The 17,342-nt window shown below is 36.1% G+C and overlaps 3 protein-coding genes, 1 non-coding gene and 1 pseudogene across 6 annotated transcripts; 2 read left to right on the top strand and 3 right to left on the bottom strand.

Moving 5' to 3' along the window:
- The first annotated feature begins 959 nt into the window (after positions 1-959).
- Positions 960-7,431, top strand: LOC109003140. The gene is made up of 9 exons (XM_018981144.2): positions 960-1,230; positions 1,862-2,615; positions 3,305-3,996; positions 4,315-4,558; positions 4,664-4,870; positions 5,256-5,429; positions 6,224-6,421; positions 6,503-6,616; positions 6,768-7,431. The coding sequence occupies exons 2-9, from the start codon at positions 1,917-1,919 to the stop codon at positions 7,095-7,097; spliced, it is 2,658 nt and encodes an 885-aa protein (XP_018836689.1). The 5' UTR covers positions 960-1,230; positions 1,862-1,916; the 3' UTR covers positions 7,098-7,431.
- A 1,098-nt stretch (positions 7,432-8,529) lies between these two features.
- On the bottom strand, positions 8,530-11,067 carry LOC109003141 (OVARIAN TUMOR DOMAIN-containing deubiquitinating enzyme 4-like). Of its 3 annotated transcripts, none has more exons than XM_035686315.1 (6): positions 10,907-11,052; positions 10,763-10,805; positions 9,956-10,077; positions 9,501-9,541; positions 9,191-9,289; positions 8,530-9,001 (listed from the first exon to the last, which is right to left on the bottom strand). In XM_035686315.1, exons 1-6 carry the CDS (start codon positions 11,003-11,005, stop codon positions 8,833-8,835), a joined length of 573 nt encoding a protein of 190 aa, XP_035542208.1. In that variant the 5' UTR covers positions 11,006-11,052; the 3' UTR covers positions 8,530-8,832. The 3 variants fall into 3 exon arrangements, with proteins under 3 accessions (XP_035542208.1, XP_018836691.1, XP_035542209.1); XM_018981146.2 differs by having other exon boundaries at positions 10,763-10,831; positions 10,905-11,000; XM_035686316.1 differs by having other exon boundaries at positions 8,974-9,086; positions 10,907-11,067.
- An 840-nt stretch (positions 11,068-11,907) lies between these two features.
- On the top strand, positions 11,908-14,258 carry LOC109003142. Its single transcript, XM_018981148.2, has 2 exons — positions 11,908-12,116; positions 12,767-14,258. Exons 1-2 carry the CDS (start codon positions 12,048-12,050, stop codon positions 13,880-13,882), a joined length of 1,185 nt encoding a protein of 394 aa, XP_018836693.2. The 5' UTR covers positions 11,908-12,047; the 3' UTR covers positions 13,883-14,258.
- Positions 14,259-15,207: 949 nt separating this feature from the next.
- On the bottom strand, positions 15,208-15,370 carry LOC118344920. The gene has a single exon (XR_004798650.1). It is a non-coding gene; the product is annotated as a U1 spliceosomal RNA (small nuclear RNA).
- A 317-nt stretch (positions 15,371-15,687) lies between these two features.
- LOC118344824 lies at positions 15,688-17,004 on the bottom strand (annotated as a pseudogene).
- Positions 17,005-17,342: the final 338 nt, after the last annotated feature.

Below are 17,342 nucleotides of genomic sequence, written 5' to 3' on the forward strand. Positions count from 1 at the left end.
TGAACTTGAAAATCATAAGAGGTTCACGGATGATATAAAGCATATTTACCTACGCAGGTTGTTAGGTTATAATCTTGAGAAATGCTTGGGTCCCACCGAGACTTTTTCTTTTTTATTTAATGATTAAGTAAGTATTTTTTTTTAATGATGTTGTAATTTTTTATTTGAAATATTTAAGGATATAAAAAAATATATAAAAATAATAATATATTTAACCTTATCGAGACCCATCTCGGACTACACCGTGTAACACGACTCTGTAATCTTTGATCTAGAACAACTATGATCAAGATCATTTTTAAATATATTACTTAATATAACCATCAAACTTTACGGTCAAAGCTGCTGTAGAACATGGGAAAATGAATGCAGTTTGAATCTATCTCAATGCCACCTACTATATCATCCAGAAACATATATATATATATATATATATATATATATATAAACCCATTTTCCACCAAGTAACCAAGATGGGATTTTAGGCCTAATTGGTCTCCAATAAACCAAATAAAAATAAATAAAACAAAATCAAAGAGTTTTATTATTATTATTTTGAAAAATTAAAATAGAGTAATAATACAAGGATAATTTTTCATTCAACTATATTTTAAATTAAAGAATTTATGATATTTATATAAAATGATGTCATTTTATAAGTTATTTAATTTAAAATAAGATTGTGAAAATGAGTGTATGCATATAATTTGCTATTAAAATAACTCTTTCAAACTATCACACCAGTTGTAATCACTCCTAAAATAAAAAAAACATTGCAATATAATCCATTTCTCTTTCAAAATCTCTAAACCAACCCCTAATAATCTTCAAAAAGACAATATAGCATATTATATTTAAAAATTTAGATTAAAAAAAGAAAGTGATCCAAGAAGAAAAAAGCACAACATCTATACCAAACGTCTCGTATTTGGTTCGCCCTCTCTCTATACGTAATTAGCATTCCCTTGGGCAATGCCCCATTTATAAACCAACACGCTTTTCCGTCCTTGGCTTTCGATTCTCTTCCTTCCCGACCATTTTCCAGGCCTTTCACTCTGCATTAAATTTCACACTTCGACCTCGGAAAGAAAATGAAAGCTCAACTCTGACAATCACTGGACAAACCAACCAGAGAATCCCTCTGGGCCCGACCCTCTCTTCATTCTCTTCTTCTGCATTCATTACCCTGAATTTCAGTCCTCTCTCTCGCTCCGGTTACTGACTCTTACTGTACGTGCATTTACCCACAGCACTTTGTCCTCACCTTTTCATTTTCGAAGTTTTTGCCTCTCGGATTTTAGCCTTTTTTGTAATCTTGTTGCTCGTGTTTGATTATTTTATCTAGATCTGATGCTTTTTCTTTCTTTTTTTTCTTAAATCTTACTGTAAGAAACTGTTTGTCTTTTTCTCCATTCTTCTTTGATTGCTTGCTCTGAATGTGGTGCTGTTCATCTTCTTATTTTTTTTCATTATGTATGGTTTGACTATGATCGAAACTTATTTAAATACAAATTATTTTACATATTCTTCTCATCCCGACAGTTACTCTTCTATATGAGTTGGAATTATGAGTCTTATGAGTTGGAATTATACTCTCTCTCTCTCTATATATATATATATACGGCTAATTATGGGTTTGGAAACGATCGTTTACGCTGAGTTAGTTTTGTACATTGCTATCATTCGTGCGGCTCCTCTGACATATAAAATAATGTTTTGTATGGCGGAATGAGTGGGGTGGGACATATTAATGATGAATCGGTGGGCTTTTCCACCGTTTTTGTTTTTTTTTTTTTAATAGTTCTTGATTCTAATATTCTCTAATTGTAGTATGTAATCGTGTTATGTTTCATAAACATAGATGCATTGTGATTGATCGAACCCGCTAAGGGCTGCGCCGGCATTTTTCAATCATAATGGTGCTCGGGCTAAGAAAAAAGAGTCGAAAAAGTGTTTCAGTTCAGTTTCATTACCTTATCCATGTACAGGAGGTAAAGCCATGGCCCCCAACAGGGTCTTTGAAATCTTCTCGGTCATTGTTTATTCAGTGGCAAAATGGTGATCAGAATTCTGGGTCCCTTACTTGTGGTGTTAAGGACGGAATAATTGGAATCGGCGAGTCTTTTAGGCTTCCGGTTATTTTATGTAGGGAAGCATCCAGAAAAGGCACAACCCACGAAAGGTTTCAGAAGAACAGCTTAGATTTTTACTTGTATGAACCTCGAAAGGACAAGGCAGTCAAAGGTCAACTCTTGGGGACGGCTGCCATAAATCTTGCGGATTTTGGAGTTATCAGAGAAACCATAACCGTACGTGCTCAATTGAACTGCAAAAGGAGTTTCAAGAACTCGACGCAACCAGTTCTCTATGTAAACATTCAACCTCTTGATAGAGATAGTTCCAGCTCCTCACCGAAGGACAGCTTGTCGAAGGAAGTCTCGCTGGAAAAAAGCAAATCGTATTCGCAATTGACTAATGACGGGCATGATGAAGATGCTGAGATTGCGGCATTTACCGATGACGATGACGACGACGATCTTTCATCACATTCATCACAGCACATTACCTCTTCTGCTTTTGAGACTGGAGGATATTCACCACAGCAAAGAGATCAGGTGTTCAATATCATTCCTTTCTTATCATTCTCACTGAATGCATATTAGAATTTCCCCCTTTTATGTATGCATTGGTTTCCTCTCCTTGTATCACTATACTAGCACGCCTAGGGGTTGCTCTTTGTATATGTCCCGTATACTTGAGCTTTTGCCTACACTTTTGATCAATAAAAATTTGTTTACCGATAAAAAAAGATGTATTCATTGGTTTCCTCTGTTGCACTGAGCATTTTTCTTGATGTCATCCACAGAATATTTTAGCTTTCTATCTCTGCTCGGAGTTGAATTGGAAGTATTAGCTTCATTTCTACATGATTTGAGCATTCTGGTGTTATATAATTCGTGGATTTAATATTTTTGCAATTTTAAATCCATTTCAAGATAGCCAAACTTTCAAACTGGAATGTTTTAATTAATCAAATTCAATTCATGACTAGTTTTGGGTTTAGTAGGATGTATTTGCTCATATATAAATGTATATTTGTTCCAACTTGATGAATTTCTTGAAGTTGTACTGTCTCTAAGGTCTTCATAAGATGAATAAGCATAATGTATGTTTTAGGGTAGGTTTTTAGGCCATTTTAGCCATATGTTTGGAAAATGTTTATTGCTTTAGTTCACTCATTTGATAAAACCAACCAAATGTATTGTTTCTTCTTTGGAATGGATAATGGATACAAAAATTGCAGAGCAAATCAGAATCAGCCAAGGATAGCACAGCAAGTGTTATTATTGGAATTTTGGAAGACGAAAAGAAAAAGGAGCTACAGGAAAATGGACAGGAAGAACAAGAACAGACCTTAGAGATGGAGACATGTCATGTAGAAGAAAAATTAGTTGGTAAAGTTTCAAATGATGCTGCCCTAAAGCAAGTCAAATTTAGGAATAACACTCTTTCATTCAGCGGGTATTCACTTGGAGTTCAGGGAAGTGTTCATAGAACTAATGAAATAGAACATGTAAAGTCTGTTCAGTTCCCTTTCAACTCTAACAATAGCAGTGCTACGTTCAAAACTAGCCAGCTCATGGAACAGGAAGACAATATTAACATTCCAGAAGCTACCAGTGCCATTAATTATGCAACTAGTGAAAGCAAAGCAACAATAAATGACTTTTCCAATGAAAAATTCGAATTAGAATCTAAGGTCAAAATGCTTGAGGAAGAGTTGCGGGAAGCTGCTGCAGTTGAGGTTGCGCTATATTCAGTGGTTGCTGAGCATGGGAGCTCCGCTACCAAGATCCATGCTCCGGCTCGGCGCCTTTCCAGGTTCTATCTTCATGCTTGTAAAGCAAGGTCCCCTGCTAATAGGGCAAGTGCAGCTAGAACTGCTGTTTCAGGATTAGTTCTAGTTGCTAAAGCATGTGGAAATGATGTTCCAAGGTATATACAAACTCCATTTTCTAGAAATTTTTAAATCATGCACAAATGTTGCATTATAAAAGTTTGGCAGATTTTAATTATTTTAAATTAGGATCTTTTCGTCATAAACAAAGTTAAGCTTGTTTTGCAAATTTTCAAAACTGGAAGCCCCAGTAAGCTGAAGGTAAGATGCTTGACTGTCATTTTACTGATACAATATTGGCCATGCCAGGTACCTAATTCACCACAGAAACCGTCAGAAAATCTTCATCTTCCAGGGCTTCAAAAGTTCTACATTTGTTTTGACTTTTAATTTAATGTTTCACCATCTTTAAACAGGTTGACTTTCTGGTTGTCAAACTCAGTTTTGTTGAGGGCAATAATCAGCCAGGCTATTGAGAAATTGCAACTTTCTGCTGGACGAAACACCTGCAGTAATGAACAGTCATCTCTGCACCTGGAACGGAAAAATAATGCTGTGGAATATTTTGAAGACTGGGAGGACCCACAAACACTTATAGTTGCATTGGAAAACATTGAAGCTTGGATCTTTTACCGGATTATTGAGTCTGTGTGGTGGCAGGTCAAATTCTCTCTTTCTTTCTGCTGCTGCCATGCTGAGTTATCACACCGAAAATCTTGGTCTGCATATGATGGCTAAATTGGTTTGCTGTTTGATTGTATTCAGACTCTTACTCCACACATGCAGCCTGCCATTACTAAGGGTTCAGGCTCAAGGAAAACCCATGGAAGGAGATATGGTTTAGGTGATCAGGAGCAGGGGAACTTCTCAATAGATCTATGGAAGAAGGCTTTCAAGGATTCTTGTGAAAGACTTTGTCCTCTTCGAGCTGGAGGGCATCAGTGTGGCTGCTTGCCCATGCTGGCTAGATTGGTATGTAATGCATTCAAACTTCCTTCCCTAAACATGTATTACAAGAATGAGATTCTTAGTTGAGAATCCAATGTCTTCCTAGAAATCTGAAGTGATGTAATATCTGGTGTCGTGCCTTTGGTTGTTTGTTAGTGCCGTGGTATCAATATGCTTACTGCTGTTGGTGATCTATCGTGATGAAGTGCAAATGTAATATTTGGCCTGAATGACACCAACACTCAGTTCGGTGGATTTTTTTTTTTTTTTCCTTTTTCAAAGCTCTCATGAATGGATTTTTTTTTTTTTTCTTTTTTCAAATCTCCCATGAATGGCCATCCAAATGGATTTCTTTCTATTCTGGAGACGCAGTCTGGCAGAAATTTGTGCTCTTCTGTTGTGTTTGCAGGTAATGGAGAAGTTAGTGGATAGATTAGACGTGGCAATGTTTAATGCTATTCTTCGCGAATCAGCTGAAGAGATGCCGACAGATCCCGTTTCTGATCCCATTAGTGACTCTAAGGTTCTGCCAGTTCCTGCAGGGAAATCAAGCTTTGGTTCTGGAGCCCAGCTGAAAAATGCTGTGAGTTCTAATTGATACTAATTGATTTATATATGATTTTATGAGTATAACTTTTGGATGCTTTACACCCTCTTTCTGAATTTGTGACCATGTTACATAGTGATTAAATTTTAGGTGTCAGAAATGAATAGATCATGATTTATTACATCACTTCGGTCTACAGAGAAACTTTTCAGTTGTAAATTACAAACTTGATTGAATTGCTGGTCCTTGCAGGCTTGATGAATCCACTTCGATAACGCTTTTTTGTCACCCCAGTTTAAGGCTTGCAGGCTAACTAGAAAATTTCCCCTATAAAGTTTGCTCCTCTCAACATCAGTTGGGAGTCACATTAAAATGGATCCTAACGAGTTATAAATGATTTGGATTTTTATAAAGTTTCTTATTTGTGAATATGATGGAGCTTTTAAAATGTGTCTTTTGGATTTCTTTGAAAGTATGAAAACAAGCAATAGGTCTCCTATCAGTATGAAGGAATTAGTAGTTCTGCATGCTCTTGAATATACCTAATAAAAAACAGTTTTTTTTTCCCAATTGGCGCTGATTCTGTTCAAAGTTGAAACTACTAATCCAAAATATAGTATCTTGGAGCCTTGTCTTACTGAAATGCAAGGTCTAGAAAAATAAGGAGTTATGAATTTGGTGGTGACACGCACTTGGTGAAGCGTTGCCTTATCCAATTCTTATTTTTAGGTGTCCTCCTTTGGACATGGCTCTTTTTCGGTTCTGGTTAGTGCATGTTTTTTCAAACCATCCGTAAGAAGTTCTTTGCTCTCTTTTCCTTGTGGTTTCAGATAGGGAACTGGTCAAGATGGCTCACAGATTTATTTGGAATTGATGATAGCGATCCTTGTGAAGATGGGATTGAAACTGATGATGACAAGAAACTGGAATGTGAGACATCCTTCAAGGCTTTCCATCTCCTTAATGCATTGAGCGATCTCATGATGCTTCCTTTTGAAATGCTTGCTGATAGGTCCATAAGAAAAGAGGTCAAATCCTGTAATTTCAATGCTTTCAGATGATTTCTGTTCTTTAGCTTCGCATCACTGTTTAAATTTTTATATTTGTAGGTATGCCCCAAATTTAGTGGGTCATTGATCAAGAGGGTTCTTAACAATTTTGTCCCAGATGAGTTTTGCCCAGACCCAATTCCAGAAGCTGTTTTCAAGGCCATAGATTCTGAGGTTAGTCCATCACCAAGAAGTGACTACTTCTTGCAAATTTTTGCTTCCCTCGTAATTTCATGTGATTTGTAACTACTGAATCTAACAGCCAGCAACATTTTGGATAAAACTCACCATATTAGCCTTGGCTTCCTATTTCTGTTTGGTTTAGGACTTTCTTGAGGATGAGGACTATTCCATCACAAGCTTTCCATGCACTGTTGCTTCTACAGTCTATCAACCACCTCCAGCAGCTTCACTAACAAGCATCATAGGAGAGGTTGGAAGTCAAGCTATGATGAGCAGGTCATCGGTGCTTCGAAAATCACACGCTAGTGATGATGAGCTCGATGAGTTAGATTCCCCCACAACTTCAATTGGCATAGAAAACTTCCAGGGTTCTCCTACTTCGGCAAAACCCAACTTGATGCCGAAGAAAGGCAGAGGTCGAAAGATCATCAGATATCAACTTCTCCGGGAAGTATGGAGAGATGGTGAATAGTCATGTTACTTTCATTTATTTCTCTCACAGATTTATGTATGTACAGAGAGAGAGAGATAGAGATAAGGGTAATTTGGCTAATAGAATAGACAATCTGCAACATCAAGATCATACGCAGACAGTGGAAAGGGTGGTGTTAACATTATGCGATGTTGCTGCTGTAATCTTATCCTTGAAAGCTTAATTTCTTCGTTGACAGAATCACGCTGCATTAGTTGATAAGTAGCACTTAGAGTGAGATCATTTCTGCTGCAACATACTTTTTTTTTCTTTTGGAGTAATTCTCCCGCTTCGTTTCCTCTGAAGACGAAATGCCACTATTGAATTATTTCTTGTGACGACTATGGGTAATTAAGTCGACATATTTGGTCTTCGACTACTTCAGTAACACCCGTCCAAGTTCGGGATGGCGAAAAAAAATCTTTTATGTCGAACTTGACTGTTTTAACGTCGAGTTGGTGACGATCGTCTTCTTGGAAATGGAATTACTTCAACGAAATCATGGCATCAAGTTTCCAACAATATCATTATTAGATGATAGTGACTAGGGGTGTAACCGGTCCGGTTTTAGACAAAATCTAGGACCGAACCGGTATGAAACGATTACACCCTGGTAATCCTCCTAAACCGGTACATCCGGTTTTACTGGTCCGGTCCGGTCCAGTTTTCCGATTTTTTTAAAATGTTAAAAACATATAATAAAATGTTACTTCTTATGATAAAATATTATTAATAATTTAATATATATATTATGTTTAAAGCATATGATCAATTAAATTTTCATTTTTAAGATTAAACTTTTATTTTATAAATTATAATAACATTATCTTATATATAATTATATTAATAACATATGATCAAACAAATTATAAATGTTCATATTTAAGATTAATATTTTGTTATAATTTATAAATATAATATGAAATTATTTCATATATAATATATAATTATATATTATATATAAAAATCTAATATATTATTATATATTATATATAAAACTTATATATATAAATATTTTGTATAATATATAAAATTAATTTTTATATATATATTTTTTTCAACCGGTCCGATTCCGAAAACTACGGAACCGAAACCGGACCGGTTCCGGCCGGTTTCATAATATAGGAACCGGTTCCGGACCTAACCAGTTCAAAACCGGTCCGATCCGGTCTGGTTTTCCGGTTTAAATTTACACCCCTAAAGTAGTGACAATTATAAAGCTATAGAAAAATTCTTATCATCGGTTATTATTCACCATCCTACATCCCATATCCTATAAAAAAACACCCCTACACCCAATGAAAAAGCTATAGGCATGGAGTGTGAGAGTGAATAGTGACTAATGTATAGTAAATCCCAAGACCAATAATTCCTAACATGTTGCAGGCACCAGAGGGTACACTTCTTCATTCTAAAGATGAGGACAACATTCTACCGCAAACAATCCCTTCACCTTTTATTGTACCTGCCAATACCTTGAGGAATCTCATAAGACGCTACAACTAAATAATCAATTATTTTCAGTCTGCACTACAAATTGTTGCATACATTTTGACACATGTATAGGTGAAATGTAGCCGAGATGGAGGATACCTAGATGATCTATGAACATTAATTCATGATATCAAGGCAACTTTAACAGTGACCTTGAACTAGAATTAGATATGAGTTTCCTAAACCATTTCTGATGTATTCAGTTATGCTGTAAAGCATAAATAACAGGCAAGATATGTTACTACAGATTGGATTCTGCACCACCGATTGGATTCCGCAATGCATCGTAGTGTCCATAGCCATGGTAAAGGACACGGATGGGGCTATCTTTGCCATACTCCTGACCATATTCAGCTATAATTTTGAGGCTACCACAATTCTTGCCCTTCATGTAAACAGTGATTGGCATCCTAGAAATGGAGAAATGTCCATCAAAATGTATGCCAAAACCAGTGAACGTAGGGCAATCTCTTGCAGATCATTTTCTGCAAAACTCTATGAGAAATCCATGCCATACTCTAGTCATTGGAATTCAAGTAGCAATGAAGGATGAGCGAATGACAGTGGGGCAAGCTTTAGAGAGAAAGAAAATGACTTACTGTAGGACATGGGAGGCCATCAGCAACTCAGGCTCTCCTCCCCAAATGTGATGCTGTCGCATATGTACAACATACTTGTCAAAATCTCCTTCGAGATACCTGCCAGTGAATTGAATATGGTTATTTCAATTGCATTGCCACAGTAGGAACTCATCAGGATTGGTGAATTCTGTAATATAGAAGTCATAATTGCATGATACCAACAGGGCAGTCCCTTCAACCACGTCAAACACTCTAACCTCCCTACAGTACTGTGAAAATTATAAATTCAGCATCAGTAATCTCTCAAGAGAATTTTCGAGAAAATTACCATTCAGTGTCTGTTCGCCTCTTTACGAATTCATCTGCTACCTATACAAACCATTTAATGTTCTCTGTAAGAGAGGTTGACCAGAATGAACTGAAATAATTGACCAAAACAAAAGGATAAGTCACATAAAAGTTTGATTTGGGTGTATGAGCACCTCAAAGAAAGTGATTATGCAGGAAAGATAACGCAAGTAACACAAATCAGAGTATTAAAAACCGAGAAAAAAGAAAAGTGAACTAATTTCAACTTTTTCTCCCTTCAAAACCGAGTAAGCAAGTAATGTCAGAAAATTATGCTTGGTGATCGGTACAAGTCAAACAGCTTTCCGATATTTTTTCATGTAAATAGATAGTTCCTCAGAAACTATTTTAAACAGACATGAATGGCAGTTAAAAGTTGAACATGTATGCAAAGAATTAGTTTCTGAAAAAGGTAAACATAAGTTTAGTTTGTACTTTAGCTCTGAGCTCATCTGCAAGTTCTTTCTGATGGCTCTCACTAGGGGATGGCTTCCCTGATCTCAGGCATGCACCATGAACTACAGACCGGAACAAACACCTTCCATCTCCAGGAATGCCTTTACCGACCAAATATATATAGCAGGTCAATAAACTCATTAAGTCAAGTAGTAAATAGCATGGTTAGCCAGTCAAAACCTGCACTCAATCAAACATACATATAGGCACACATATGCCGCCTTAAAATTTAAAGAAAACTAGATCAGCACCTTCAGATTGATCGATCCCATGCCATTGATAAATTGGGCAGAAAGGTACACGAAATAAATTTATGAACCAAAGAACAAAAAATAGTTCTAGTGTAATTAATGAGTGAGGCAGCTCATCTAAAAGAGTGTCTGATTAATTAAGTTATAAAAAATATGAATCTCCAAAAGTACAGAAAAAAGAAAGAAAATAAAAAGTTCATTCCTTTAATTCTAGATAACTTCAGTATCGTTAAAAAAAAAGGCACTTTCACTTTGCAACTAAAAGGGAGAAAGGAAAAAAAATGAAAAATAGAGAAAGAAACAAACCTAGCTAGGCCATAATCCATAGCAGGAAAACAAGTTCATAACTAAATAACGAAATATAAACTGCAAGAAAGGCATCTCATGAACAAAGTAAAGCGTTCAAAGTGAAGGACAAACAGCAATCTAATTGTCCACCGAGTAATTTTAAGGTTTTGTCTTGTCTCATTCTTGCTTAAACGAACGAATTAACGTTAAAAAGAACATGGACATAAAAGGGATGAGAGAAACATACAGATTTTCCGGAATTGAGCTGGGTCATTACCAAGCGAAGTTTCTGGTTTCGGCATCATTCAAATGAAACCTTCATGCCCAATTAGAAGCATAAGCACTACTCCAGCTTGTTCAAATTAAAAGATATGAAACTGGAAAGTTACCTGTGAAGGAGGCTGACTTTGATCATTCCAGAGGTTGCAGAACTCGTCCATACTTTTCTGAGTTGTGGTCCAAAAGCAACCATCCGAGAATCGAATTCCATTCCGATCAAATTATAAATAAAACTGTAATAAACTTTTGGGATAGTGTTAATTTTACATGGTATAGCGCAGAGATTTTGAGTTCAAATTCACTCTATTTTATTTAATTAAACATTTTATATATTAGATAACTCATTAAGAGAGCTTCTGATCTACACATGAAAAATAATATTAAGATATAAAATAAATAATAAAAATTTATCTATTTTTATCAACTTAAATCTTTTAAATAAGAAATGATTTCAGAAAAGAAATTTTATAAAAAGAAATTTATAAATTAATATTATTTCATATAATTAGATAAATTTATTTTATAATATAATATATCATATTAAATTATATATAAATTTATTTTTATGAAATATTTTTATAATTAAAACATTTCTATAATGAAAATCATTGCAAATGCATGAACAAGTCTTAATTGTGATTTTGATAACTAATAATATCGATTTCAATGCGTTTCAATAACTAGACTTAATACATCTACTTATTAGGAATGCCAAATGTTAAAAATCCCATGATTCAAAAACTATAAATAGCATAAATATAAATCCGTGTCTAATTAAAAGAGTAAAAATGAAATACTTACTTCTAGAAAAAGAAAAAAAAAATCCGTTTAAATAATTTATAAATAACATAAATAAACATCTTTTAGTTTGGTTAATGGTCAAATAACTTACTCTTTTTTTTTAATTAAAAGAGTATTAATGCATACGCAAAATTAGAATATCTTTAATATATATATATATATATATTTTCCTTTCTATCTCTTCAAGTAATAGATATCTTAAATTGTAAATGAATTTTTATTAATTCCGATGAAAATAAATGAATGAATTAAAAAAAAAAAAAATTGATATATGGTAGGAACGTCCTACCAATATTTTCCCCTTTTTTTTTTTAACTGTCAACGGGAATCTTCCGCTAAAAAATCTAAACCAAGAGTTCATGATTTTCCACCGTTACGGTCGGTTGTTCAATCTCCACCTCTAAATGGAGCTTTTGGGATTTTCTTTATATTTACGATGAAATTGATGATAGATGCTTACTATCAGCCTTTTGCAGAGTACAAAAGGCTTTTTGGATTCTCGCACGTCTTTTGCGCCAAAGGTATGAATTTTCTTTCACCCTTTGAAAAATTGGCCGATTCCCAAATGCAATTACATTTTTCTTTGTGCTATTGGATTCTGTAAAATTCTTCTCCCATTTTTTCGTTATGTTTTTGCCAAGATTTCATCCCCCCTTTCTTTTTCTTTTTTTTTTGTTGCAATTATAAGCTTTCGATTCTGTCCTAATACAAAGTAAAAAGTCTCTAATCCATTTGTGTTCTGAAGCAAAAGCCATCCGTTCGAGTCTTTCTTTCCTTCTATCTTATATCTATAATCTGGGACCAATCTTTCTCACCGAAAGCATAAGAAAAAGGGGGAAACGATTGGAACGAGTGGTCATTTTCTGCATACCCGGAAAAAAAAATCAGCAACCAGACATTTTTTTTAATAAATATCGGATCATGTTATGATATCATAAATTTACATTAGATCTATAAAATTATGTTAAATGATTTACTATTGTGTCTGTCTATATTAAGTTATAGTAATAATGATTTACATCTAGCATGAAAGGGAATCTATTGATAATCATAAAATTCTAATCATAACCCAAAAAATACATATGTAAAACCCCAGATATATTGGTTGTAGCACTTGGTTGATCCTATTATCTTTGCAATCTCTTCCTCACATATTGCTTGAATTGCTCAGGAACCAAAAGCAACCATCAGAATGAGTTCTCGGCATCGTCCATTGCAAACATGTGGAGTTTCAATCTTGGCAACTGCTCGTAGTGCTTACAATAAAGCTCAAGATTTTAATGGACCAATAGGCTCAACAACAAGAAGGATAGCCAAATTAGTCTCATTCACAAGTCCTCTAGCGTATGCTCTGTTATATCCATGGTTAGCAATCCTCTCCTTTGTCGATGATCAAATCCTATTGGTTGAAAATGTGGTCGAGAACATCTTTCCACCATCAAACTATGTATTCAACAAGATTGACTATGTTGTCCAAATTATAGAAATTTTCCCAGAAAAATTTGATTATGCATTGGGGAGATATGCCATGATTGCCCACCAAGTTCATTTCGATTGTACACTGGTTCACATTTTCTGCTGGTTGAACTTTTTTATCACTACATTGACTCACTTGGGATCAGAAAGTACAAGGGAAAAGGAAATTTTGGTCGACATAAACTTCCAGGATAAACCAGCCTTGGTTGATGAAGCAAAACATGCCGATGTTGGCAATAAGATGGAGTACTTACCTCCCATACCAGAAACCCCACAAGCTGAAACTGAGACGGTCAATGCAGACATTGGGAAAGCCACATACAAGCAGGTACTAGAGAAAGGGACGAAAGGAAACAAGGGAAAAAAATCAGGGAGAGAGAACCTTCAAGTTGTGAAGCATGAAATAACCAGTTTTGGCCAGGAAGTATCTTGGAAAATAGAGGAAGAAATTGTAGATAAAAAGAGAAATGGAAGCGGCTGCCTTGAACCGGCTGTGGTTGATGTAGCAAACCAGCCCCTAGAGTTCCAAGCCAATGAAAACAGTGAGACAAAGGAAGAGTCCCCTCCCATACAAGCTGAAACTGAGACAGTCGGTAAGACAGTTGATGCAGGCATTGCGAAAGGCACGTACAAGGAGGTACTAAAGAGAGGGACAGAAGAAGACATGCAAAGCGAAACAATTGAAGAGAAATTTGAAAATGCGGAGGATGAGAAAGCCACTGTTGGGAATGGAGAGGAGGAAATTACAGCTGAAAGCCAAGCGAAAGATGATCCCATTTTAGAATTGTTCGAGGCAGGATGGCTCTCATGAACGGCAACCCAGGAAGAAGGGGGTAAAAGGGAGCTCAATTCCCAGTTCCGGTTCATACATGGTGACATGAGAATAACATTGGTTAGAAACTTTCTTGTAAATTTTTGAGCCATTTTGCTGCATCAAACACAGAAGGATAATTTTGGTGGTCACTATTGCTCACAAGTTTGTCATGCTAAATGCTCACTAGTTAACGCTCGTGCTGACAAAGAGAATTTTTCAATGGGTCTACCAGTGTAGTATCCTAGTTTCAGCAATGTTGAAAGAATAATATCTTCTCTTTTTTTTTCTTTTTTTTGTTTGTTTGCGCACAAACGTTTCGACGCAAATTGTGATGATAGAAACAGATGCAATCATATTTTGCAGTAAATTGATAGATACCGTAAAGTGTAGACACACAAGTCCTTGAGAAAACAGGATTGGAAGTTTGCTTTTTCAGAAGCGTTTCCTCATTCACTACCATTTTGCACAGTATTTTGTTGATTATCCTGGGGGTAATCTATAATTTTATGCATCTGAATCTGTCTCTTGTATGTTTCTTGTCTCAAAAAAAGAAAAAGAAAAAGTACCGATATATGGGGGTGCAGATTCATAATCGACATATAACTATTATTATGCTAGTTTGTATGGTGGAGCTCTGGTCGAGCTGCGGAGATGAGAGAGTAATTGCTTCTACAACGAACTACAAAGACACAAAATGCCCTGCATTACAAAGATCCACGTCCTATCGCATGCACAATCCATTCGGGTTAAAGATCCTTGCTTCCAATCACCTCGGAAATCAAAGTCAGTTCACTGAAATAGGACCCATGGTTGCAAAAGTGATGAAAAATGAAGACTCTGATGTTTCTCTGACAGGTTGCATTATTCGTACAGAAGAAGAAGCCAGATGAAACATTACCGAGGAACCCAAATCCAATGGAGAAAAGTCAATTACGAGACAAAACCCGAAATGGAGGAGGTGAGAACAAGGAAGCCAAGCGATGGAAGGTCCTTTTACATTTGAAGATTGCCCGCATGATTTAAACCTTCTCTCACTAGATCTTTTTTAGTTTTCATTGTTCCCGAATTGAACAAATCCCTTATTGCACCAGCCCCCAAAGAGGGAACCCATATTCAAGAAGAGAAGAGGCTCTCTCCCGAAACTAGATCTGGCTCATCCCACGTAGTCCGTCGAGACCAGGTGGAGGAAATAGATCAGCTGTCCCACACCAGTAGCAACAATCACCTTAAACCAAAAGTAGCCGTCATGGCATTCTAGCAAGCAGCTTATCAGCAAGCATACCCAAGCTACTCACACAAAACGTTTTTTAACTAGAATTTGGACGGGGGCCGCGCGAACGCAGGCCCCCACTACCACAAATTATGACGTAGGCTCTGCCACTTTGGACAGACCTTAGGGCAGCACCCCTCCTAAAGTGCAATGGAGGTCACTGACCCAGGCCATGGGCCTTGTTGATCACCCATTGACCCCGTCCAGGTAAGTATGTTTCAACGTGCCTCTTCCCTCGCTTTATAGAGTAGAGCCTCCGCCATACTGCTCTCACTCACCTTCCGTGTGGGACTACAACACGCAAGAAAGAAACAATCATGTGACTCCCTCTTCTCAGCTGAACCCCAAAGCCATTAGGAGTGGTCACCAAATTCGCTCTTTTTTCCCACAACTTGTGCTTAAGCCGTTCTGAATTCTTGAAAATTTTAGTGATCCAGTCTTCAAAATAAAGCACACAACGAAAAATAACATGAGACACAAGAAGTTGCAGATCGATTTGCTGCTGATAGCCTTACGTTTTAGCTTTCACATGAAATTTCATATCGAGGCACAGGCACCACTAGTTTCTTTTCAACCGGGAATCCAGCGCTTGAATTCACATATATAATATGCATATTCCTTCCCAAGGGTGGCAAACGAGAAGAACAAAGAAATTCATAAATTACAAGTGCCCCGTACATATTTTCTCTATGAAAACAAAAAAAAAAAAGGACTTAAACACCGAGCCTAACATACCCAACAGAGATCTATTTACATTGCGGCTTTGATTCTAAAGCAGGCATCGGACTATCCCACTTCACCAACCTATGCATCTCAGCAGGTGGTGGTTGGTCTCGTTGTCGCTGCTCCCTAAACAGCATCAGAAGTTTCTGAGCCTTCTCTTTTCCCCTGTAAGTCCCGCTCACCGACATTTACACCAGTACTGCAGGTATTAACCATTCTTGTAGAACAATGTGACTGCATTTCTCATTTCCCTTGCACAAAATCAAGAGACATGAGACAGCTTTCTCCTGCTCAATAGGCTCGCCAATGTCTAGCATTGTTGCTAGTCCACCAATAACGCCAGGTGCTGATATAATCTCATCCTTTCCTGACTGACATGAAGCCCAGGTTTATAAGGACAGCAATGACTTTTTCTGCCCACGTGTGATCACCAGAAGCTGTAAGAAGGGATTGGAGACCACTGACGATGCCAGCTGAAATGAGGTTTAGAATATTGGATGGAAGAGTGGAGATATTATAGAGAACATGGAGGGCATCAAGCTTGCACTGGGGTTCAGTATTAGCTCGAAGGATCTGGGTTAAGAAAGGAACTGCCGGACTTGAGTCAATGACAGGCTTGGCTTCTCCAAGGAAGGACAGAGTCAGATTGAGAGCCGTGGCAGATCCATGGGAATTGGGGTTGGAAATCATCTCCTCCAACAAGGAAATTACTCCTGCTGCAAACATCATTTCCTTGTTTCTGAAAAAGAAATTAAAATAGCAGTTCCTTCAATAATCTTTTATATATATTCATGGTTCAGAAATTTGTCAAAAAAAAAAAAAAAAAACATGTGACACAAGCTATTCAATTTGTACCACACAATATAAGGTTTCAAATTCACTAAGGGTCAAGAGTAAAATTAGCCCCCAAGTTTTTAGATCTCGTTTGTTTTTGCATATGCGATAAGATGAAATAAGTTGAGATAGTTGAATAAAATATTATTATAATATTTTTTTTAATATTTTTTTATTTTGAAATTTAAAAAAATTAAATTATTTATTTTATTTTGTATAAGAATTTAATAAAATTATAATGATTAGATGAAATGAAAAGTTTTGTAAAAGTGAACATAGCCAATAGGCCCATGCGTGCTTAGCTGTGCGTGACACATCCTTTAAAGAGGCATAGGAAATGAATTAAATCAGCAAAAGTATATTCCACTAATCGTATGACCCAATTACCAAAACTTTTGATGCGTAGCTAATATAGTTAAAATTCTTAGAGCACTCGAAATATATAGTGCATGAACAAAAAAGAAAGTCTTGACTTTTTTTTGGTTTTTTTTTTTTATAAGCTATATTATTACACAATGTAAATATTTATTATTAAGAATTGCTACAGACATAAAGAGATTATACAAAATAAATTTACAAATTAATGTAACTTCATCAAATTCGTTAGATTTATTTTATAATAAAAATAAC

The sequence above is a fragment of the Juglans regia genome, chromosome 16 (assembly GCF_001411555.2).
Source record: "Juglans regia cultivar Chandler chromosome 16, Walnut 2.0, whole genome shotgun sequence".
NCBI lineage: Eukaryota > Viridiplantae > Streptophyta > Magnoliopsida > Fagales > Juglandaceae > Juglans > Juglans regia.

Coding starts and splice junctions, on each gene's coding strand:
- LOC109003140 (XM_018981144.2), top strand. CDS start 1,917: ATGGTGCTCGGGCTAAGAAAAAAGAGTCGAAAAAGTGTTTCAGTTCAG. Junction 6,422..6,502: donor ATAGGTCCATAAGAAAAGAG/GTCAAATCCTGT, acceptor TTATATTTGTAG/GTATGCCCCAAATTTAGTGG. Junction 6,617..6,767: donor TCAAGGCCATAGATTCTGAG/GTTAGTCCATCA, acceptor TGTTTGGTTTAG/GACTTTCTTGAGGATGAGGA.
- LOC109003141 (XM_035686315.1), bottom strand. CDS start 11,005: ATGGAATTCGATTCTCGGATGGTTGCTTTTGGACCACAACTCAGAAAA. Junction 10,078..10,762: donor AGCTCAATTCCGGAAAATCT/GTATGTTTCTCT, acceptor TGGTCGGTAAAG/GCATTCCTGGAGATGGAAGG. Junction 9,542..9,955: donor CAGATGAGCTCAGAGCTAAA/GTACAAACTAAA, acceptor TGGTTTGTATAG/GTAGCAGATGAATTCGTAAA.
- LOC109003142 (XM_018981148.2), top strand. CDS start 12,048: ATGCTTACTATCAGCCTTTTGCAGAGTACAAAAGGCTTTTTGGATTCT. Junction 12,117..12,766: donor GCACGTCTTTTGCGCCAAAG/GTATGAATTTTC, acceptor TGAATTGCTCAG/GAACCAAAAGCAACCATCAG.